At 41.7% G+C, this 24,520-nt stretch overlaps 1 protein-coding gene across 1 annotated transcript; it reads right to left on the bottom strand.

Moving 5' to 3' along the window:
* Nucleotides 1-4,727: 4,727 nt before the first annotated feature.
* LOC118326097 lies at nucleotides 4,728-23,966 on the bottom strand (the record flags this gene model as incomplete). The annotated part of the gene is given in 7 exon segments (XM_035659005.1): nucleotides 4,728-7,829; nucleotides 8,364-8,807; nucleotides 11,410-11,522; nucleotides 15,908-15,956; nucleotides 16,276-16,388; nucleotides 18,948-19,068; nucleotides 23,929-23,966. Coding segments are annotated over 7 exon segments (1,206 nt in total). The 3' UTR covers nucleotides 4,728-7,475.
* Nucleotides 23,967-24,520: the final 554 nt, after the last annotated feature.

Genomic DNA, 24,520 nt, shown 5'->3' with positions numbered 1-24,520 from the left:
CCCTATACACCTGCAGGAACAGCTAACTGTTAACCACTGTGATCTATGGCAAGGCCTTACCGCACTAGGCTAAGGTTGAAGGGTTGTACTGACACCACTGAATTAGGGCATGTCTGCACAACACATCTTTTTTTCTGACTTTCCTGTGGTGAATGAAGTTATTCTACTGTACGTTGAAAGCTATGGAAAGGCATTGAGGTTATTTATAAACAAATGTGTTCCAATGAATCAGTGTTGGTACAGCTCTTAGCACGGCAGACTGACAATCCAGCATTCCTGACATTCACTGATTTAACGCAGACATAAGATGCTGCCACATCTTTACTACCCTGTCACTGCTTTGAACGATGGGAAACCCAAACTGCCTGTAACATTAAGCACACCACTACAGGCTGACTGTCCTCGAACGCTTTCCAATCCCACAGAGATTTACGAGCAGAACCAGATCCATTAATCCATTGTTGATTTGCTGTGGCTGCCCTGCAGGGTTTTTGGGATCAGATATCATACAGTGCTGAAACTCACGCCGTTGCACAGCGGGGTAGACTGTAACACCCTGACCAGTGCTAAAAATGCTGCACTAAACATTAGGAAATTAAATACAAGTGTCTTGTTTTACATTTTTAAATTGATGGCACATGTGAAATTCCTGCATGTCTAGCACCAGTCTTATTCACACAAGAGAGATATATGAACTTTTGAGAGAAAACACTGTCACTTACATAAAAAAAAAACCCCAACATATACCACAGTGACAATCCATAGAGGGCTCAGTACGAGTGAGTTAGAGCTTGTACACAATGTGATAATGACCCAGGCTGCAGGGAAATCTCATCAGCTGCCTGCAATCAATTTAACAGTGTTTACAAAGCCACGGGCTGGAGTTTGTGCTTGGGGACAGAGCACTGGTCACCTGGTGTTCCACTAGATCCCCCTGCTAAGCTGGCCTCTCCTGGGTAAACCTCCACAAAGCCCCCTCATGTCTGACACCACCAGGTCCTTCAAATAGTGCTCTCAGACAGAGGATTAGGTAATCTCACCATGATACTGTCTTTTTCGCTATTTCTATCACTTTTCCTCTCTATCCCTGCATTCTCATACCTTACATCCTCCCTCCCCTCTCTCTCGCTCTGGCCTGTTGAAGTGCTTGTTCTACTCAGAGCACATCTATCCTCAGGGGTCCTTACATTCTTAAGTGCCTCCAGAAAAGGTTAGTTGGCAGGTAATTGTCCAGCTGTGGTCGGGCTTATCTTAATTGTGGGTGCTTCAGTGCAAGCTACACTTCCTTTGATGAAGAGACTTACAGTATGTGGAATAAAGGCAGAAGATAGGAGGATGGGATGAGAAATGGATTTAACATTTTGAAGTGTATTTGATATTTTTCCTTTGGTTACTTGTGCTTTATACTTTACAGAAAAGATTAACCATGTGTAAGAGTATTTTTTTAAATTTGTAATTTGAAAATCTAAAACTTTTTGGATATTATTTACATTTATATTTCTACTTTTGTGCCTATATTTTTCCAAAATGTCTTTTCAATGCATCACTGAATGGTTTCCCTTATAACAAACTCAATGTGTGTTTTTACAAATGATCCTACACATGCATCGTGGAAAAGGCAATGCTGACCTCATGGTGTTAAAATTCAAATGACTAGGTCTTCTGCTGTTCTAAATCTATACTTCTATTAGCCATCTGATCATATATATATTTATATATATACACACATCGATAGTAAGCTTTAGGGGGGTTAGTGTTTGCGTTGCTCCAGTCAAAGGTCATGACTGGCCAATAAAATATTTCCAGAGCACCATCAATAACACCGACATGCAGACTAATACAGTATGGGATTGTGGGTAGGGGGAGGAAGCCTGCTGTGCTTGCTTCGAGCAGAATGGATGAACAAGAGGCCAAAAGGTTATTGGACAGACTTCAGCCCCCTGCCCCTGCACCCTCTCATATGTGCATTTGATAGCGACAGGGGCAATTATAAAGGTATACTTCAGACAGGTCAAATGGGAAAGGGCAAAGTGCAGAACCTTTAAAGCACTGGCTGGAGTCAAAGGTTAGGACGGACATAGGACATCATAGTGTGCCACTGGGCAAGAGGTAATGGAATCGAAGCTATAAAGACACAGACTTATGAGAATGATAAAATCATCATATCTTCTCTTCATTTATGTTTTGAAAATTACATGAGCCGTTCATGATCAGAATGTCAAATTAAATTAATTTGGCTTGCCTACAGTAACTAGTTGTTTAATGTGTTTGTGTGGTGTGTGTGTCCATACACTGTACGTTGTCTGAGGAACAAACAGGCTGCATGACTATTAAATATGAATAACCCAAGGTTAAGGAAGGTCGTGGCATGCATTTAGCACCAGTGACCAATGCCAAATGTAAAGGTCAAAGTGGAATTGCCTGAGACGGAGCAATACAACGTTTGCTCGTGCACATTTATGCATCCCATTGGCAGTGATTTATGGAGGGAGATAAGCGTACAGATGGGAAGAAAACACTCTCTTTCTCCTATCCCGTCAGACTCGGTAAATACACTACTCACTCATATCAATCACCATGTCACAGTGAATCGCCACTCTATGCTTCCTGCTCAGATTAAAAACTGCCTTTGTCTTGCTCTGCCTTCTCCCTCCAGCTCTGGGGAACACACTGGTGGTATTGTTGCTATTTCACAAGCTCTATATTAGCATTTCAAACAGCTGTGGTACAAAAGTAGGGAGTATGTTCAAAGTCAGTGGTGTGCTTTAGTTATGTGCCATCTTCCACGAATAGATTCCATACTGTATCAATCATACATACATATAGATGTACGGTCCTCAATTGATCTCAAAACTGCTGAGGAGAAAATGGTATGCTTTTAAAGAAATGCTGTTATGTGACAAAATGCTTTTTCTAATATGATGTTCCCCCACTTCTGTTTACTTCTAAGCCTTGTAGAGACAGTTTTTTCTCTTCTAATGGGCTTCATGCATTTGGTTTGCATAAAAGAAACAAACCTCTACACTGTTACTTTCATCAGAATTTCATCAGAGTTCAGTTTGGAGCAGGTTTTATGCTTCAACAAAAATAAACATACACATATAAAACTGCTGATTAAAATTATTTTCCTGTCCTCTGTCCTCTGCAGTACAACATTTCTGTGCAGCTGCCAGATGGGCTGTTAAGCATTTTGCAGTAGCAGCCGCTCTGGGGGGGCCTTGACTGGGCCAACGATTAACTCTATATCCCGGCTTTTAGAAATTTGTAGGCCTCTTGAACGTGAACATGTTTCCCATGTCCCTTTGGCTCCTTAAATGTGAAAACCAGCCTGTCACTGGTGCGCCACAGCTTTCGCGAACTACCCCCAAGTGGTTCAGTATCCAGCCAGAGAAAAGTCCAAAAAGAAAACATGCTTTTGAACTGCTGGCCAAAACGGAAACATGGTCTAGTAAGCTGCTTTTTAACCTGAACCATAAAGACCAATTTTTCCTTTCCTCCAACAGTAATAAATGTGCTCTTTTCCTTTATTACACATATTATGTTTTTCCATAGTAAGATCAAAGGGTGATAATGCGCGACACCATAGGTGCCAGTGTATATTACCTGACACTTTATGTTTAGTTCTCCATCAGTCTGCATTTCAGTTTGCTCGCATTTTTAATATGACAAAAACCTGTTTAACACCAGAAAAACTGCGGTAGCATAAGTATAGAATGTTTCTCCTCTGGAAATCATATCAATCATTGCGTAGACTGTATAGGTCAGCTTTGAGGATCAGATTCTTAACATTTTAATACCAGCAATGACATTTCCCTACACACCAGCCGATCCACCATCTACCCTTCCCTCCCCGTGAGAACAACAGTTCTAAAGGCCGTTTATATACAGGACGAGTTCTGTACGATCTGTCACATTCATCTCTATTTCCCATTCACCACGGGGCATTTGAACCACATCAGAATCTATTACCACCATGCAGATTCAGCCCCCGCTGACAATACAAATCATGATAAGATGGAGCAGTGACTCCATAAACACCCTTGCTTATATATCACATCATATGAGCTGGGCTGGATAGCAGATCCCACTTGTGATCTATGTGATCGTCTATTTATATGGATGGACTAAAGATATGGATATCATTACATCTCTGTCTGTCTTTAACCTGGGTCTGGTAATACCCCATTCAAACAATAAATATAAATAGTCGTGTTTCTCTATGTGTGTGTGTGTTTATCTGCGGGAGCATCCATCACTCAGCAGTAGGAGTTCCAAATCAGTTGCTTGTGAGGAGAGATTTATGCTGTAATGCATCAAATCAACAGACCTTTACAGTAAAATATGATTTTATCAATAGGCCTGATCAATAGTGCATGCAAGACGCTGTGTAATTATTACAGAGGTCCGTATCAATAAAACTGTCACGCATGACCTCCTGCCAAAGGCTATAGAACTGGGAGTCACAGACAGTCGAAGAAAGGTTTGTGCCGTTGCCCTGAGATGTTTGATTACCTGTACATAAGGTCACATCTTTGATGTCCCATAATTTATCAGGGCATCTTAGCTGAGATGACAGTCAAGCAAAGAAAGTTATAACAGCAGTGACAAACTGCTGCATTGCAACACATTTAAACCTATATGTATATGATGCATTTTACTGACCAATTAATACCACCATGTCTGTCATTGTTAGTGAATTGTGTTTCCTTGCACCTCTGCACACATTAGAGATTATAAAGGATAGAAATGACGCAGATGACTGTCTTTACTGGAGTGAGGATCATTTGTCCTGAAGCAAGGCAATCCAACAGCGGAAGAAAGACTGTCAAAAAGAGCTTTGTATTACACTGTAGTGGGAGCTCTCTGCATTAACACACACTCACAGTCACATACACACACATACAGTACACTAGAGAGAGAGCGTGAGGCAGGGACCAATGAGGCAGTTTATATCGGGATTTTGTTTCACAGCCACGGCCTCCTGGGAGAGAGGGGTCTGCCAATAACACTTAAGAGACAGAGCAGGAAAAGTAAGTGCTTTTATTACAGCTCATCACTCATGTAATTTCTGGCAGCATTTGTGATTACAGATCAAGTGATTGACTAACTACACATTCGGCGGCTGAGTTATGAACCGGGTGCCTACCATTCCAGCCCCGGCAGATTCTCCGTGTCAGCTGTAACTCATCCTCTCCCAGGGTGCTAAATCAAAGAGCACACTGCGGCCGGAAGAGTTAAATAATAACTTGAGCTTTATTGTAAATCTGTCAGAAATTAAACCTGCATGGACGTCATCTTGGCCCTGATGTTGTACTGCATGGGGTGAAGAGGCGGGATGGAGGGGATCAATAGAGGCCCCGATGGAGGTATTGATGGATGACAGGTGAAGTGAGTGTGTATGGGTGCGTGTGTTTGTGCATGGGTGTGTGTAGGGGTGGGATTGAATCACCCTGGGGTTAGGTAGAGAGCACAGCTCAGGGTGTTTAATCGACAGGTCTCACCTTGAATCGATTGGCAGGAGTCTTGCAGGGCAAAAACGTGATACACACAACCAACACTTACTCACACACACCAAAACAAACCATAGGGAGTGTAAGAGACGATGGGGTGGGATGAGGGCGGATGTCTCAATGCCATCAGTACTGAATGCCTGTATGTAATCAGTGTTGGGTTTGGTACTCACGAAAGCAAATCTATGACTCAATTCAAAAGCACTTTTATTGTGTTCCTTGTCACTCTGTTGGAGCAACACTTCCTTTCAAATGTCTTTGCTTAGGTTTACAAAATTAACAATAGTATCTTCTTTAACCTTTAATAAAACTGCAATCAAGGTAATTAATAGCTTTGATGTTCATTTGTATTCTTTGGCCAACTGAAATGACGACTACTGTGATGATGAATAACAGGAACAGGAATAAGATATCTCTTCAAAATTTCAATATAACTCAAAATGTAGAGGTGGTACAGTAATTGAAAACTTTACACCGTGTAAAATCAGTGCTTAAAGTGATAAAATATTAATCACCCCGGCATTACTAGCGGTATTAATATGAAATATTAATATTATTGAGAAATAAATGTACTTATATTTGACTACATATCTGAGTGATGTGTCTAACCCAACACTGCCAACATCTTATTGAGAGAAGGTCCTTTTTTGTTAAATGTAGATAACGAGAAAACATCACATGCGCTGTTAATAATGAAATCCTGACAAGAGGAATTACTATGTGGTTGTGGTCTGTGCTGTGGCAAAGAACCAGTTTGCATATAGTACAAGACTAATGAAGTACCTCTCTCTAAGAAACAAAAAAACAAAACAGAGCACAGCAGACCCGAAGAAAGCTCTGTTTCCTGTAATGATCCTACTTTGTTTTGAGGACCCTCATCATATAGTATTTTCTCACGCTCAAAAGAGCCAGGGCAGCATGCATATGTGACTCATACTGCAGAGACGGGCAGCCATGAAAACACTACACCGTGAAATGTCTTACAAGAGGCCAAGATCTGAGAGGGCGTTATGTCTTTAATAAACAACATACTGTAAGTATTAAAATGAAGGAGGCTTGGTAGTATATACAGTAAAAAAAACTAAATCCTCTAAGGGCCTGTTGAAATGTGGTGATTCAAAGACTCTGTAGCTCCTACATACAGCTTTGACTGTAAGACCAAAGTCTAATGCTTTCAGATGAGGTTAAGGTTCATGAGTGTCGCTGACTGAGATGGTTTGTAAGAGGAGCATATATGCCAAATCATAAAGTGAAGCCCATTAATGCTGATCTGGATTCTGTTTTAGAGAGCTCTTACAGAGCAAAAGAGGCTGTTTGTCAGTCACCTTGTCTGTAAACGTTTCGCTCAACAGAGACTGAGGACTTTCTCCCAGCTTTCATTGCTAAAACAGTGTGGAAACAGTAAGACAGTTAAAATAATCTGCATTGCAGAAGCAATCCAAAGTCTTTGGGGCGGTGACATGTGGAAGTCGTGTGCTTGTAAACACTGTTGTACCATATAACATTGCTCAGGACATCGATTTTCAATGTCACTCCATGTTACGCAGTGATTCGCTATATCTCCAGTGGATGGGAGGAGAGAATTGTTTCAGGTAAGGCATGTCCTTGAAGTAAGGTGCGTACGTTTGTTAGTGGCCGTTTGTGCAGCCGTTCAAGCAACTACTTTGCATTTAGAAATCCCCAGACGATTGGTAGGCACTGAGATCTTCCGTCGTCTGGTAGTGCCAGACTACGTGTGTTATTAAGTAGATAATAGAGTGCACATTCTCTCTCCATTAATTTTTGGGGACTAAGGGGTAAAAATGCTTTAGACACTGATGACTTTATGGATACATATGTTGTTTTCAAATCGTTCACATAACCTGACATAAAAGGGTTAATATACACAATTGAAACACTACAACATCAGATAAATAAGATACATTTTCTAGGTCCAGAAGTGAACAGAACTGGATCTGTGGATTCTCATTGATTCTTCCGAGAAGTGCCAAAGGCAGAAACCCCTCTGCTGTGTGTTGGACAGTACCTGAATGGTTCAGAAGAGGAAGGAGTTGGAGAAAGAGAGATTTTGACTTGTGGTCCCAGGTGTAAGGAAGGGGAGGCCATCTGAGCTTGCTGTCCAGGGCTCAGATAGGAAGGAGAATTATAAATCGGACACATGAGGCCAGAGTGTAGTCTAATTCTTGAATGGTGACCAGAGGCTATCCTCTGAGTCACAGGACCTGTACATTTCCCAGGAGGTGTGGGTTTGGGTCTTGGCCTGGGACTTCTGTCACTTTCACATTTTTGAACCAGTTCAGTCAGATGTGTAGATCTCTCCTGAAGAGACAAAAACATATGAAAAAAGAAAAAAAAACACGTGAAAACAGCCTACTTGGTGCTGAGAATTTGAAATTGCTTTCTAGGGTATATAAAGGTTTTTATAACTTAATTGTTAACTGCTTACGGCTAGTAAATTACTGTTTTTGCAGCAGTCCACTACTAAAGTCACACCTCAAGCCTGCCAGCCAGTTAATGTATACTTGCTTCATTATTCCCAGCCGAAGCAATTCAATACTGCCTCTCAAATTACAAAACCACTTAGCTCTGGACATTTATAGTAAGTTTAACAAACAAACAGGTTGAGGTCTATCAGCCCTGTGATGCTACCAGGCCATTCTTTTCACTTTCTATTGTCAGCTATAATAAATGCAGAATTACGTTTCAATTGTACTTATTGAGTCAAAAGTGATAGAAAGGAATAAAGAAAAATACATTTAATACAAACATACATGTGAATGTTTGTTTCCCTTTAAAGATATATGCACCCTCCTCATAAGAAACACACCAGCAACAAGCTGGATTAACACTCACCTTCCGAGCCCCAGCTGAAACTCGGCTATGAGCTTGCTGTCCTGTAAGTATGCGGGGCAAGGTGCTGGTACTTTTTTGCTCTTCCTCTGACCTGGGTAAAAGATGCAAAGTGGTGAAGACTGCATCTCTGCTTCCTCTGCTTCTGCATGGTTCTTTCTTCGTTTCCCACGGCCCTGCTGTCCTGCAACCCTCCCTCTCAGCCCCCTGGTTGGATTTGATTGATGATTGGCCATTTCCTCTCCTGTCCATCCTCACAGCAGACCTGGCTACGGTTAATGCTGAATCATGAAATGCTCCATCTCCCCCATCTTTGTTTGGTCTTTCGTCAAGTCTTTCTTCTTCCTCTGCAGTCTTGCTTTCTTTATATTTCTCCTGCTCCTCAGTGGTCCTGCTCACTGGTCTCTCCAGACCTTGAAGCAACTTGAGATGAACCTGCCTGGAGTCCTGTTAGGAGGATACAAAATATCTATTTAGGTTATTCCTATTGTGACACAGCTTAAATGTATAGCCAAAGTAAAATGATAGGAACAAAGGTATAGCTCATTGCAACTTAGTCATTTCTGGGCAGACAGCATGGCTTACTAAATGTTGAGCATTACTGTAGCTTTAATGTAATGTGGTTACTTTTTTCAGTAATCAGTAGCATAAGGCAATACAAATTATATACGTTACTTATCCCATAACTGCTTATGGCTTAAGCTTGCTGTCTTACTGGATTTGATTCTTGTGGGGCTGATTTTCAGTTCCTTCTCTGTGTATTCAGGGGGGGAGAATTGTCCAGGACCATGTTGGAGGTTGGGAAGGTGAGAAAGGCTGTTTAGCCTCTACCAAAAAAGGTGAGAAATTCACCTCTCAGTAGCAATAGAAATCCCTTTTGGTAACAAGAAATGCACTTCCTGGTACCTCAAGTTTTCAAATGTATATGTTTTGGATTCTTTGTGGGCTTGGTAACGTAGTGAACATCACAATTTGACTGTGAGGACGTTTCTGGAGTGCTGTGTGCTGTCACCAGGGCTAAGCTAGCTGCTGATGGTCAGTAAATCCCTTGATGACATCATCTCGTTTTCTACTTAGGATGAGTCATATGGGAATGGAAGCCTTGAAGGTGTTTAAAGGGCTCATGGAGCTGTGCTGAGAAGAAAAGTAATATAACAAGTCATGTAACTAATTACTTGTTAGTAAAGTAATGTTATTACTTTTCAATGATTAATATTTCATGAGTAACTGACTGAACTTTTCGAGAGACTGGACTTACTGTATTTAATGTCTGAAAAAAGGAAAAGACATTAAACAATGTAAAATAAATTCACTCTTAAAACTAAGACAGCATAGTATTTTGGGTTAAAGTGCATTTAGAATATATGAGCAATGCATGTATGTGTGTACCTGCACGTGCATGCATGAATGTGTATGTCTAGAGGTGAGAAAATTGCCCTGGTAAGGTTGCCTTCATCAGTTCACAGTATAATTCTAATTGGCTTTATTAGGGGGCTTAAATCTAATACCAGCTCTGTGCGCTGCCTTAGGCTCTGTGGGTTTGTGAGTGTGTGTGTGTGTATGTGTGTGTGTGCGCACACCTCTGTTTGATGTTTACGACTCACCAGATCTCTCACAGAATGTTTTCTATGTAACAGACATTGGTGGATGGACTAACACAGCCCTATCACAGTAATAAAACTACATTCCCCCTGTGCCTCAGCCTGGTGCAGCACAATTCTACAGTCTGAGAGCAGAGCCCCAGTCAATGGGCAAATACAGCATTTAGAGGTTCAAGTCCAATGAAGCAGCAGCACTGTAACACCAGATGTAATGGTACAGACTTAAGGCAAAAGAAAAGCTGCATAAAACTGCACCGCAACATTTGACCCCATTTAAAAACTTGATACCAATTAGAGAGTTCTGGTTGTAAATAATTTAAGAGATCTCTCTCACTGAACACACAAAAATAATTTTACAGGCATACACACATGTATGCATGAATGTGCGTGTGCATCAGCAAAATCTCACACATTAACCTATGCACATATGCACACACTCCTGTGCACATATGGACACGCACATGCACACACATAGATTCCACCATGCTCTGGAAACAGACTTCTTAATGAAGCCTTCCCCAAGTGAAAGTAGAGCAGAAATACATACTGGCCCATTTCTGCCTTCAGTTCACCCTCCTCTCCTTGTTCTCTCTCTCCCTCACCTTCTGCATATCATTTGTTTTATTCATGTTTCGTTGTCTTTCTCTGTTGTCTCAATGAGTTAAATCACAACCCCTAATTTATGGCTACAGGCAAAGACAATTCTACAAACAAACTGGCTGATGAGAGGAGATGACTGAAAACATACGCACCGAGCGGTGTGTGTAAATCTTAAAATGTCTGTTACTGTCTTTTTATCTATGGTTATTTACATAAGAAATGACAATGTGTGTAAAAGAATGGCTGTGATACAAAATGAAAAGGCTGTGCACTGGAGGAGAGAGTAAGTGTGAGAGAGGAGGGGAAGAGAGAGAGAGAGTAAATCCAGTGACACTGAGTGGGGAGCACTCAGGTGTGGTGAGAGGATTATACAAAACCCTGAGAATGAATGACAGTAAACACCTGAATGACAGAGAGATGGGGAGGGGCGGGAGCTTGAGTGTGTGTGTCTGTGGGTCTGGGTGACAGTTTAGTGGCCCTCGCTGATATTCTGAGAGGTGAGAGAATATATTCACCACTTAATATTTTGATGGCTGTGCTGTTTACTCAAGTGCAACTTGTTATATCGTATCATTCATTACTGATATGTTGATTTACAACATGTGCAAAGAAACTGAAACAATGAATGAAAGGATTTGAGAAGCAAACAATGGGTGCGTGGGAATGTGGATGTCAACAAGGCAGGCAGGGAGTGTGGAAGAGGAAGATATCAATCAGGAGCGATCCACTGCAAGAGTTAGGGAGCTGTTCAGTTAGCAAGCGAGTTACAGATTGAGCTTTACAGTATACAAGTAAGTCAATAAAAGGGCTATAGAGCAAGAAAGAGGAGACATGTATGTTTATCTTACTTGCACTGGGTTTTCTTTCTCTGTGCGCTCTGTCGGTAGGGGATTGCTGACAAGGTCTCTGAAGCAAGCTTCAGTTTCTGGGTGAGCACATTCTCTGTTCTTCTCTCTGCTCCCTGAAACACAAACACAACTCTCAGCACCTCCAATCAACACGTAATGTCCACTTTTGTCTTTCCTATTCTTTCTATTCCAGTCTTTGGTTGTGAGCATGGTTATTTGTGACTTTTCAGTTGCCACATCATGTTATTTAAAAATAATTTAGAAGAGAGTGTGTTGATTTCTATTGCTGTGCAGCTGAGTAAGCTGAAGGCACGTCAAACTTCTTATGCAATAATCTTATGCTGTGTTATTAATATGACCCTGTTGATTTTTCTTGACTTGCATGATTAAGTTGGATAAAAAGGAACTTATTTTTGCAAGCCATTAGCAGGAGTGCCAACACATTCGCCCCCCCTTGTGGATGCTCAAATGTGTTTTTAACCTTTGGCTTAAGGTTAAATTCCGAAGAGAGCAATGCATGTCGATTCCTAGATCTGCTCTTAGTGAAATCCCTCACCTCTAGAGCTATATCACTGTACAGCGCTGACTCTACATGAAGCGTGACCCCGTTTCCCCAACGGCGACCCCCTCCTTCCCTTCACAGCCTTGGAAGATAGAGGAGCACAGGGGAAATGCATGCCAAGGCAGTAGACACTTTTAAGCAAAGATTAAAGGTTTTTCTTTTTAATCAGTCATTTGGCAGCGATGTTAGCATTTCACCCTGGTGCGGCTAAGGATCAATTTTTAATGCTGCTGTGCAGAGAGCAGACAGGGTGATTGGCAAGAGAGAAGCTATTTACAAAGGATCTATTTACAAATTTTCCATAGAAATATGCAGAGGGCACAATTGACATCTCTTACAGAATTTTAAATCAGCTCTCTCCCTTTTTTCACTTCGTCACAAGGCACGACCTCTGTGAGCCCCTGATGATCACTGCTCTGTGTGTGTTCACTCATATGTGTCTCACATGTAAGAATAATAAGGAATCTACACCTCTCCCCTGTGTTGCATTGTGTTACTTTTCTCCATGTTGTGTTGCCAGGGGCTGGGTAACTAGGTCAATCAACCCGGGTGTAAACACATCATAAGAATACACCAAGAACATGCTAATGACAATGACTGTTTTTAAATATATACTGTATCTCTCTACTTTTCCCATTCTTATATGTAACAATAAAGCTTTATTTATATAGTATAACTCAATTTAAGGTTGTGTATATCTAAGGAAAACAAATAGTGGGTAGCTAGCTACTATACATAATAGATATACTGCTATATGTCCCCCTCAATAAAAAAACTATAGTAAAAGTCTAAAAACTAAATAATAATAATAATAATATAAAGTTGTTTTTTTAAATAAATTTAACAAGTATCAAATTAATTACTTTACCTTACAGGAAATCTCAGTGAGTGTTGACAATTGATATATTCAGACCCACACAAGTTCATGTTTAGACAGACCTGCCACTGCTGTCACACCATGCATCAGTCTTCAAATCAATCCATGAATCAATCCATATATCCATCCATCCATTATCCAACCGTCTATTCACCCGTTATCCAACCATACATTCATTCACACAGTCAGGCGGTCTTCCAGCCGACCAACCCACATACCATTGATCCAATGATTGACCCTGAACTGGGTGGATCAATACTCTCTTGAATGGCATCATTGTAAGCGCTTAGGCACAATGGCCCAGCGTTGTTTGTGCAGTTCATTTCTAAGGTAGCAAGGCCATGCAGGGCTCTAACCCGAGTCAACTCTCCTTTCTGCTCCACTCATATGATCACAGCAAAGAGACAAGAGGGGTCAGAGAAAGGAGCATTGAGCAGCCTGTATCCTATACGCATGCAACAAAAGGGACAGTGGTCCATGCAGAACTACATGTAATGACTCACGACTATTAGATACTTCAGATAAAGATGTCTGTAGATAGAGCAGGTTTACAGACACATAACTGCACTGTTACACAGGCAAGTAGATAGATAAGAGTAATAGCATACATTCAAACATTTATAGATGAAAGAAGTCATGTGATGGTGCAGATCAACATAAACAGGTGCAAACTGAGGGTAAAGTTAAACAAAACCATGCCGCGCAAGACACGCATTTCCTCTCCACTTCCACCTCAGATAACTCTAATACTACTCTATGTTAGCAATGTAGTATTTTAAAGAAATAATTACTGTAGATAACAGTGGTAAAGGTATTGTTTGGAGGAGCAGCAGTATTCAGTAGGCTCATGCTCAGTATACCACTGTGTAGCCTATTGTGGCTTGGTGTGCAAACAGAAACCCTGCTGGGTTAGAGCTGGGGCTGGGTCTTGGCATTAAATGACTGGGACTCTGACAAGTCTCAGAGTTCTGTCACTGTGGTTCACAGGTCTTGTTAGCCAAGGTGTCGGCAGGGCTGGAAATGACTGTGTGTGAGTGTGTCTGTGTGTGTGTATATGTGTGTGAGGTGAGCATTAGACAGCACTCCTACCTCCACCTCCTCACCTGACACCAGCAATAAAACTAAACGTGTTGTAAGTGTGTGTGTGTGTGGTGGACGTGCACACGGAAAAAAGGGGGGCATGTGTTGCATGCCAAGGGTTGTTGCTTGCCCTGTCACCAAATTTGCCCGGGGCCTCCCAGGGACCCGGAGTAGGAGCAACTTGGTGACGAGCCTGGGGCTGATAAACAGCAAGGAGCCCTGCTTCGATTTTCCCATCCAGTCCACTTTGGAAACACATGCGCTTCTTCCTGTGTCTCCTTGGCTCCTGGGAATGAAAGTATGGAGGTGGAGTGAGGATTTTGGGGTCAAAAAAGGGAGTGTAGGTGAGGAAGAATGAGAGGCCATCAAGTGGTAGACATTAGTGATGGTGTGGCAAGTGAGGGGAGATAGCAGTCACGGAGGAAGGATTTGTGAGGGGAGGGTGTAGGAGTATATGTAAGAGTGTTTATGAAGAGTTGGAGAGGGTAGAAAGAGGTGGCAGGCCTGATGGGATCAGGTGCATTTACTTCCAAAGAGATGTCAGACCTTCCATGCTTCCATAGACTAAACAGAGAGAGAAAAAGAAAGGAGAGGAAAAATGAAAAAGAGACGGATGTGAGTTGCGGAAAATTTGACTGATCCTCTAAACAACTTACACTTTCAAAAAGATGCTTTTAAGGTGAAAACAGAGACATACAATCTCTTAACCTCCTCTTCTTAGCTCCCCCCCACCTCTTTCAATCTTTCATCCTCCCATTCCCTCCATCTCTTTTCCTTTTGCTTGGAAACAACTTGCAGTGTTCCGCCTTTCAACTGACATCAGAAGTTTAAAGACCAACTCCAGTTGGAGGAACAGAGCAGCGTCTGTGAAGGAGGTGAGGCACCAAACTCCCCTCTGCCCCCCTAGAGAGTTAAGGAGATCACATTTTAACCCCCCCACCAAACCCCACCCTGCTGCTCCTCTCCTCCATGCCTTAATACCAACATAAGAGGACAAGTGTGGGCTCTAAGCACCAGTGATCAAACACGAGCGGCTGCTGGGTGCGCTAGGCTCAGGACGGTTGGCCTAATAGGATTGGAAGCCCCCAGGTGAGCCAAAGGACACCTCCAATCAGCGTGATTAGCCAAGGGCTAAGTAGCATTTCTAGCTATAGCACTGAGTGATGTACAGTACTAAAAGGATCACATCAGTTGTGGAGGATGGAGGCAAGTCATGGATACGATTGCCATGGTTGATGGTGCATGTCAAAGTTTTGTGTGGGACTGATGGAGTTTAAAGTTGTGTCAAAATGATCTTGAGATTTTGACTGTTTGCTAATCATCATTAAGTTCACACAAGCGTATGATGTGTGGGGCTTTGGAATAATCTTGTCTTTCTGGCTACTTATAAAAACAGTGCATGTTGTATACATGTATGCACACAGCCTTAATGCAAGACTACACATGCATAGACACATAGACACAGATCTGCATGCTCACTAAGTCTCAGCATCCACACATTCAGTCACATACATACATACATACATAACACACCCAGATACACACACACACACACACACAACACACACACACAACACACACACACACAGAGGCAGGCTTTTATAAACTCATCACATCCAAAAAACAATTACCAGAGACTGAGCTCATCACTGACTAAGCAAAAGTCATCCAGCGTGTAAAACACACAATATAATTAGCACACATCAAGCTGCTGTGTCCTACTGTGCATTAATGATGCTTCCCTCTGAAGTGAATTATGGTTTGATGAGTGAGAAAGTGAGTGAGGAGGGGCTTTGAGGAGGAGCAAGACATCATTTGGAAAGGGGAAGAAGAGAAGCCAGTGCGGAGGGAAAAGGGGTGAGTAATAAGATTCAAAACCAGGATTTGAGTGGTTTACTTTCGTTGACCTGCTCTCATTGCCTCAAAAACAATTATCTAGAGATATATAAACATTCAGGGATAAATGATAGATTACTCACTTGTGGTGAGGGCCATCATATGCCAGGTTCCACAGGATACATCACATACCTACAACAAATGTAAACAGAATTTAGCACATAGGTGTATCAGCATGAGCCATTTTTATCTACAGACACCATGGGTCATCTTCAATGAACCACCATGTTTCTACAGTAGCCCAGAATGGACAAACCAAACACTGGCTTTAAATAGAGCCACTCTTTTTTTATTCCTGGCATATTGCATTTCTGTTTTCATAAGCTAAATACCTTCTGTGACATCATTATTTGGGGTGCTGTTCAGAAGATCTACCGACTTTAAACTTTACAACTCACAGAAAGCAGTGCAGTCCAGAAAACATAATGTGTCCAGTCTTTCTCATACGCACCTTTCCGCCAGCCAGTGGAACAGGCTGGGGGGTCCAGAGCCTTTTGAGGCCTGGATGATCACTGACCAGGGACACACAGGGGATCTGACCCCAGAGAAGCAGCTCTCCACCTACTGGAGATATGAACAAAAGGGAAAAATGTTCAGACAGATGCGTCAGAAATATAAACAATGTCACCTTGCCACATATTTTATATGAAAACTTTTATCTCAACTATATAATGCCTTTGTATGCGCTTCACATGTTTCTGACCCTCTCCATGGTATTGACAGATTGTAATTGTAGGTCCCTGATCATATTTATATGACAAGACACACATTTTGTTGTCATGCTGGAAAGATAAGGGCCAGAAGTGGTTCTCCCTCTTCAGTATCCCTGGGGACCCCAGCCTACCATAGATTCAAAAAGAAACAGTGACCACTAATTAGAAACAGTTAAATGGAACTGAGAATTACATCCCGTCAGTTTAGTTTAGTTTAGAAGAGGGAGTTGATGTACAGCACTTTATTGAGACGGTAACCCCACCCACAAACCACACACACACACTCACCTGTCTTTGTGGCGTGCCGAGCAGCGGGAACACATTCTGAGTTGGCACTTATCAAAGACACGCACAGACGCAGACACAGACACACACACACTGCATGTACTCACATACAGCAAACACTCAAGCATCCACTCACTCATGCTACCTCTGTCTGCCTGTTTAAACCTGCCACTAATAAATTTATATTTACTGCCTGCATTGAGGACTTTTAAATTATGGCATACAATAAACCTGGCACACACATCTCCAAAGCTCTTTCAGGGGATGTTAAAGCAATATAGTAAGCAATTTTCCAAAGTGGATTACAAATTTCACATCCAGGTTTTATTGCACATTACGATAACTTAACCACATCTAAATGTTCCGCATAAATGGGAAATATGTGCTGCTTAATATGCTATTTTTCATTTTTTAAGAAGCGCTTTGCAAACCCTGCCAAGCAAGGGAGCATGCTGGTTTGTGTGGTGGGGGAGTCAATAATCTTTATGAGGTGGATTTTAATTACAAGGAGATAACTGAGTATCCTCCTCACGGCAAGCCTCCATCAATCTCTATTCTGCATCAAGCTGTACGTAGCCTTGGCACGCACACATGCATACACATGCGCATACACACACAGACACAGATACCCTTTCAGACATGATTGATCAATCAATCAGTAATGTATTATTTTCATCTCAGCGAAGCAAACGTTATAAAAGCATGTGCAGCAGGCGTTGCTAGATGGCGTTTTACCACACACAGAAACACACCAGTTTACAGGACTAACACACGCATGTACATACACACACAAACTGACACAGAAACACACACATATACCGAGACGCAGGCAGGGTAATCCAGCTAAAAAAGGTTAAGGCTGATGTTTTCCCAAAGAACGACGGTCTGTGAAAGGTCAGATCAATCATGTGCTAAGCATGCCTCGTAAGCAATCCATAAAGAGCTTGTTTTAAATAATAACATTTTATAGATCACCTAAAGACATAACTGTACCACCGGCAGGTAGGGCCGCACTCTCCAAATAGTCTTTAGTGCAGCAAGAATTCAAATGGGACCAAACTTAATATGTTGACTGCAGTTCATTTAATGAACCGGTGGCATTTTCAGCAGAACCACGCGCACAGTGCCAGCAGACGTCTCTGTTCAACAATAGGCAATTCTTTTAACAGAATATTGCAGTACAGCAGTTGGCTGTAAATGTGCCCTGGTCTTGAAACAAGTACAATGCCTTTTCTCTTTAAGTGGCTGATGTTACATTTGTAGTGTAACCACTTTAATTCCAGCTGTCTGGCAGAAGGCAAGCAGCAATTGAAGAAGAAGTAGTTGTCTGACACTTTGTAATGGTGTAAATGCATTAGAACTAGTTTTGTGGCAGTTCAATGACTCTCTATGGAGCAGAGGAGAGATGAATCAGATTGCTGAAAACCATACAAGTTAGAGAATAAGAGAGTGAAAGGTAAAACACATACTATCTGACTACGTGTTTTTAAGTTTAGTCAGCAAGGAGGGCTCTGAGTTTGGCTTTTTAGGAATTACAGGAAAGACAGCAGGCCAGTGCAAAAGCTGATATAAAGAGATGGTCCTCCTTATCTCTCAGTCTTATTAATAACAAAGTAGCTACAGGGATAGTCAGAAATCTTAGTAGGGTAGTTTAGGGGATAGCTGGTTGAACAACAAATCAATTCATTATGTACATCATCTATCACATAACACTACTGGGTGCAGTATTGCACAATTTTGCTTGGTTTAAGAGATATTGAGAGCTAATGAGGTTGGATTTGTGCTCCGAGTGATGTCATTTGAGGACACTGAATCCTTGTAGTGTTAATTAAAACTCAATGAAATGATGTAGATGAAACATTTGCATGGCTGAGAGCCACAGTTAGGGATACTGCTGGGAAAATAAGGTTTTTAAGTGAATAAGTTGTTATTATATTATGTAGGGTGAATACAACTTTTTAGGATTTTTAAAAAATATAGATATCTGCAGTGACAATTAGCCGTTTTGGAGGTTAGAGTTAAGCTTTTGTTTAATTGTGCTTCACACTTTTAGGCCAAAATAATACAGACGATAGAAAGATAAAACCTCTCTGGGCTACCACAGAAGGTTGGATGCTTGACTCACCTGTGACTGCTGCACTGTAGCTGTCCCCTGCTTGTATCTGTGTGACCTCAGCAAACTGAGAACAGCTGATAAGACAAGGGGTGGAGATGTGAATCCTGTCCTCTCCAAGTCCAAGCTGTCCCTGCAAGCAAAAATAATGACACAGTATCAGTTACAGGATTAAATAAAGACACGTGCCGAAGCGGTATTTCAATTTTGGGGAAAGGACCATTTTCCTATTTTGTGTGGCTCCAGCAAGTGACTCAGATCTACTTCATCTTTCATATCATCCTAATTCATGCTGCCCTGCCATTCCTGAATGTAAACATGGTTGTTAGATTTGTCAAATAGGACTTGTATATCACCTCTGGAGTATCATAATTTAAGTGCATCTCTGTAAAGCCCTGTTATAATATCTGCTGTGTAAGGTTATATATGACACCGGCAACTGGCAATTCATCTTGTCTCAAATGGCTGTCACTGAGGAGGAAATACTGTTAAAAAAGGCACACTGCACATTTCCTTCACCCGCCAAAAGTCTACTGTGTTTCATGTTTCATTTACCATCAATGTACAACTACTTGGCAATGCAATCCCTCATCGATGAGTGTAAAAACTCTGCTCAAACACAAAGCCTTGTGCAGTACAATAGAATGTGTTGTCCTCAATTTACATCTCTTTCTTTGTGTTATAAATGGTGAGGGTGTTCAGTTTGACTTCTTGGAGCCATCCAGCTCCTCTCTTTCCTGCTTGCTCCTGCAGAGATAAAGGGCTTTCTGCACTGTGCTCATGTGCACATCGGCATGCCCTGGCATATGTTTGAAAGTGAGCACAATATGTGTGGGTTTACATTTGACTATGTGTGTGCGCCATGCAGTAATCTGGGTCTTTAATTGCTTATTCGTATGTGCGCTACTGTGAGGATTTGTAGATGCGTGGCAGCATATGTTCCTGCTGTGAGTGTGTGTGTTTATGTATTTATAGGTGTGAGTGTTTATGCTTCCATCAGAGTGTGTGTAAGTTTACTTGCATTTATATACAGGTAAGTGAGCAGATGTGTCCATACCTGAGTTTGTGCACATGTTTGTGTGTCTGCATGTGTTTATACTTGTACATGTGTATTTCTTTGTGTGTCTGAGTGAATGAGCACTGTCAGGTGCTGCTCCATGCTGTGCCAGCTGCATCTGGAGCCATCTGTGTTGGGGCTCAGTGGGAGGGAAGCGGATGACTTTAATGTACTTGAACCCCAGACAGACCTTTCCCAGACACTCGTCAATATGAAACCAAGACAACTGGGCCCAGTCAAGCTGAACCGGCTGATCTGGGTGGTGAGCAGGAGACAGACGCTTTGGTTACACTGTAACCCCCGGTCAGACTCACTAGGGAACTTCTGGCAGTCAGATACACACAAACACTGGAATCTGTTTGTTTCAATGATAGAATAGTAGTGTTTTATATCAGAGGACACTCTCACCTTTTCTTAGCTGTCAGTGGTCTGCTGCCTACTTTCTACAATGTAATTCTGGTTTACTTTTTTTCATGTGTCTGTGCGCCTACAAGTTAGTTTGTTCAAACACGTTTGTGTACAGAATAAGAAGACTTGCAACTTGACTTTTGACTTTATAATTTATTAACTTTTGACCAAAAATACTAAATAGAGGAAATGTCAGTTTTTCCACAAATTTCTCACAGAATTTGGTTCAGATCTGTGGTTTTGAAAAACCGGTACATGTAGAAATTGCATTAACATGATAAAGAATGCATTATGACTACTTTAGGACTTGAAACCATAAGTTTAGCCTTGGGTTTTGCCTTTATTGACTTAGGCCTTGATTGTCAGGACTTATTTGTGACTTCCCCCCTCTGTAGCCCTCTTATTCTCAATACACTATCACGTAATAAAATAGCATGATATCTATTCAAAATGACAACTGTACTCAACACTCAACACCCACAAAACTAAGCAGCAAAACAGCACAGTATATCAACACACAATCTTCCACCACAAAGAGATCACAGAGGCCTAGTAATGATCTTGCAGCAACAATATGATTAGTGAAGCACAAAATCAATTAATGCAGCAGTAGAATCAATAGGTGTCTCTCAGCATATATGTCCTGCAGTTAATTAATAAACAAAAAGGACATTAAGCAGCAGAGCATCAGACTGTGGCAACGACTGTCATCAGTCACAACGTGTGTACTGATGGCATCAGCAGGAAGGGAAAGGGAAAACATAGACAGATATAAATGTGAGGATGGCGAAATGCCGAACACACCCACAGGCAAAGATGCTTACACTATGTACACATACATCTGAGAGCATGCATAGACACACACTAATGTACAAATGCACTCACGCATGTGCCCTCATACACATACACAAAGACATGTTGTTGTTTTTTTCTCTTTCTCTTTTTTCCACTTTATTTTCTTTCACACAGAGGGAATCCTGTAGACTCATGGTATCAATAATGCTCATTTTACTCCACTGTAGCAGCCCAGGCCATATTAGCATCAATTTGGAACAGGCCCAGGGTTCGATGAGGCCTGAACTGTGCTGGAACCAGGCCCGGGGTTTCCACCACCACCAGGCCGGCTCACTTATTATTTACCATGCCTGATGAGCAACCCTCATCATTACATCACAGACAGGATTGCAGTTGACAGAGTGAATGGCCACACTGATCTGAAGCGATACCTTAGACATACATAAACACATGATACACTTTCCCTGATTGAATGAAGGAAACCTTTATTGCCCTACAGGGGAATTTGCTTTGCACAAAGAGCATAAAATAATATGAAAAAAACATATAACATGATCGATAAAGGACATCAAGTGCAAAGTCAATTTGTTTGATGATTTATGTGAAACTGTTGCACTTACATTGCCCTCTCCACTTTGCTGTTCCTAGTTCAAAATTTTTTCAGGAGTATCAAATATTTATTCCAGGAAGACTGGTAATGCAGATATTCTCTAATCTGTAGCTCATCTCTGTACCATCATTTGCTTTGTATGAGAGAACGATTTTCTTTCCTTGCTGTCTACCTCATTATTTAGGCTGCTTAGAGCTCACATCAGAAGTATATTGGATTGTTATGTCAATTCAGGTCTGGTCTGGTTGAACTTCCTGACACAAGGACAGCAGACAGTTGACCCTGTTATCACACAGCTGACATTAGGAATCGAGACATGACTCCCGACCGCAGATGTAGATATATTTGTCTGTACTACGTTTATGGCGTCAGTTACAAAGGCTAACTGTTTAATTCAATAACTAACATAATGTAAAGTAATTGAGATAACTATTTAGATATGAACATTTTATTGCTTATTAAAAATAGTAAATGTAAAAGTGGTTGTTTACTCCACAAAACATCTGATATACTACTTTTAGTTCTCCTGCCTGTCCTGCTACTTATTTGTTACCCCTATTATGCTGTTACTATTGATTCTGGCTGTGGCACACACTCTCTGACATCATTCAAATTCCTTCTCACCTCAATCATGTGATACAGCGCAGGCTGTCCATCTTTTAGTCTCAATAGGAGGAAAACAATGAGATTTCTATCTGTAATACTATTACCAGCCGTAATAGGGTTAGAGCTGCCTGGGTTTACCTTGGTAAGGCAGCGGAAAACTTTATTAGGTTTAAGACCTTTTGCTTTTCTACTTTTTCTCCTGCTACTGATACATAAGAGCCTTTAAGCCCTAGAGAGAGGAAGGTATCAGCTTAGTAAAAAGAAGTTCAAGATGGCCCCTCATCTTACTTCTTCTCCAGTGACAAACAAAGTGTTATCTTTCAGGAGGTGGAACCTTTCTTATTTGTTTACATGTTGACGGGAGTAGTTTCGGTGTGGCACTGTGCGGCTGATTACAGGGGGAGTCTTAATCAGGTGGTGCAGTCTGCTCGGGGCCCCTGGGGCCGAGAGTGTGCTACATCCTGTCAGACTGCACAGAGAAACAATCAATCATCAGAACGGCTCCAAGACAGAGGAGAGAGAGAGGGCAGGGAGATAGGAGAGATGGAGGAAGAGGAGAAAAAACATGATGAGGGGAGAGAGGAAAAAGAGACAGTGCCCTTGCAGAGACTAGCACAGTTATAAAGACGCAAGAACACCTATGAAAATCCAATGAGTCTAGTTAGACTACAAGCCACCCTGCAATGTAAGAGCTCAGTGTGGAAGCCAAGGCCACGTCAACGCTCATAACAACTGATGTCTAACATTTTCATTGCTCCCCCTGTCTCTCTAACCTTCACCTACATGTTTGTTTCACTGCCCTGGCAAAGCGTCATCCTCACTGTCACGTTGTAAAAGTGATCACATTTTGGCCGTGGTTTCAAACGTCCTCACAGATAAACACCAAAGCCGAGAGGAAAAAGAATCAGAGAGAGAGGGGAACAGAGGGATTGAGGTGGGCCTAGGTTTTACACTCTCTGGGCTCTGTCTGAAGGCTGTGTAATGATGCGGCTCTTTAAAGAACGTCTTAAATGAAAGGCCAGAACAATCCTCGGTGACAGGTGGGATTCTTTATCTAACAGAGAAGGAGAGACAGGACAGGGCCAACAAACGCACACGCACACAACCTCACATACACATTTTGGCTATGTATGTTCAAAGGGGCATGCTCATACATAAACTACACTAGATCCCAGAAAGAGGATTTCCTGCTCTGTGTATGTGAATCAAAGAAGTTGAAATGGTCAAACAGAAGATCCCATAAAGGTGATTTATAGAATTTAAAAAGATGTGCGTTCTTGGCACACCATGAAGGATATTAAGTGCTCAAAGGGAGGGCTCGGACACAGATCCCTCCAAAATCTTTTAATCTCCACTGTGGAAGGAAAAAATATCTTCTCAAAATGTCTCAAAAATGGAAGAGAGACGGACAAAGAGAGAGAGAACACTTGTGAGATATGAAAAAAGCCTCGAGTCCAGTGTTGTTCTTAAGTCTGTCTCGCCTGGCAGGGCCAAAAGTGGAAAAATGTTTGGCTTACCTCTTGCCCCATCCCCCAGGAGAAGACATTCCCACCATCTGAAAAAAAGAGAGAGAGAGCGAGAGACAGGGTGAGAAAGAACGCAGTAAACCAACAGTCTGCAAACAATTCAAAAAAAGCAACAAATAGAAGCCTGGGGTTAAAATAGAAAAGAAAAAGAAAAAACAAAAGCGGGGAGAGAGAAGGGAAATGCGCAGCTGACAAAAGTGGCTCAAGCATCATACATCAAGCACTTGTTACCTCTCCCGGTGCTTGTGATTGCACATGACTGCAAACAAGTCAGTGATAAAAATCTGAAGAAAGATGAGACCGATCGGGCTGGCTTTAAAGATCATCAATCACGGCCCTGTAAGCTCAGATATTATTAGTTCAAGTAAAGCTGCACTCTTCCATTTTATGGACATCATAAAAGACTTTGGGGGGGTGGAGGTGGAGTGAAGGAGATCCCCCAGTGTTTTAACTAGGACTGGGATGGATGTGTTTGGAAAAGCAGACCGGATGGATGGACAGCTCTAATGTAGTAGCGCTAAATGAATCACTCACACTACACCAGGTTCCCCAGGGGAAGGAATGTGGGATGGGAGTGTAAGGC

Source organism: Morone saxatilis, unplaced genomic scaffold, assembly GCF_004916995.1.
Source record: "Morone saxatilis isolate NCDOM2014 unplaced genomic scaffold, NCSU_SB_2.0 Contig16, whole genome shotgun sequence".
Taxonomy (NCBI): Eukaryota; Metazoa; Chordata; class Actinopteri; family Moronidae; genus Morone; species Morone saxatilis.
This window is presented reverse-complemented; position numbering and strand designations above follow the sequence as displayed.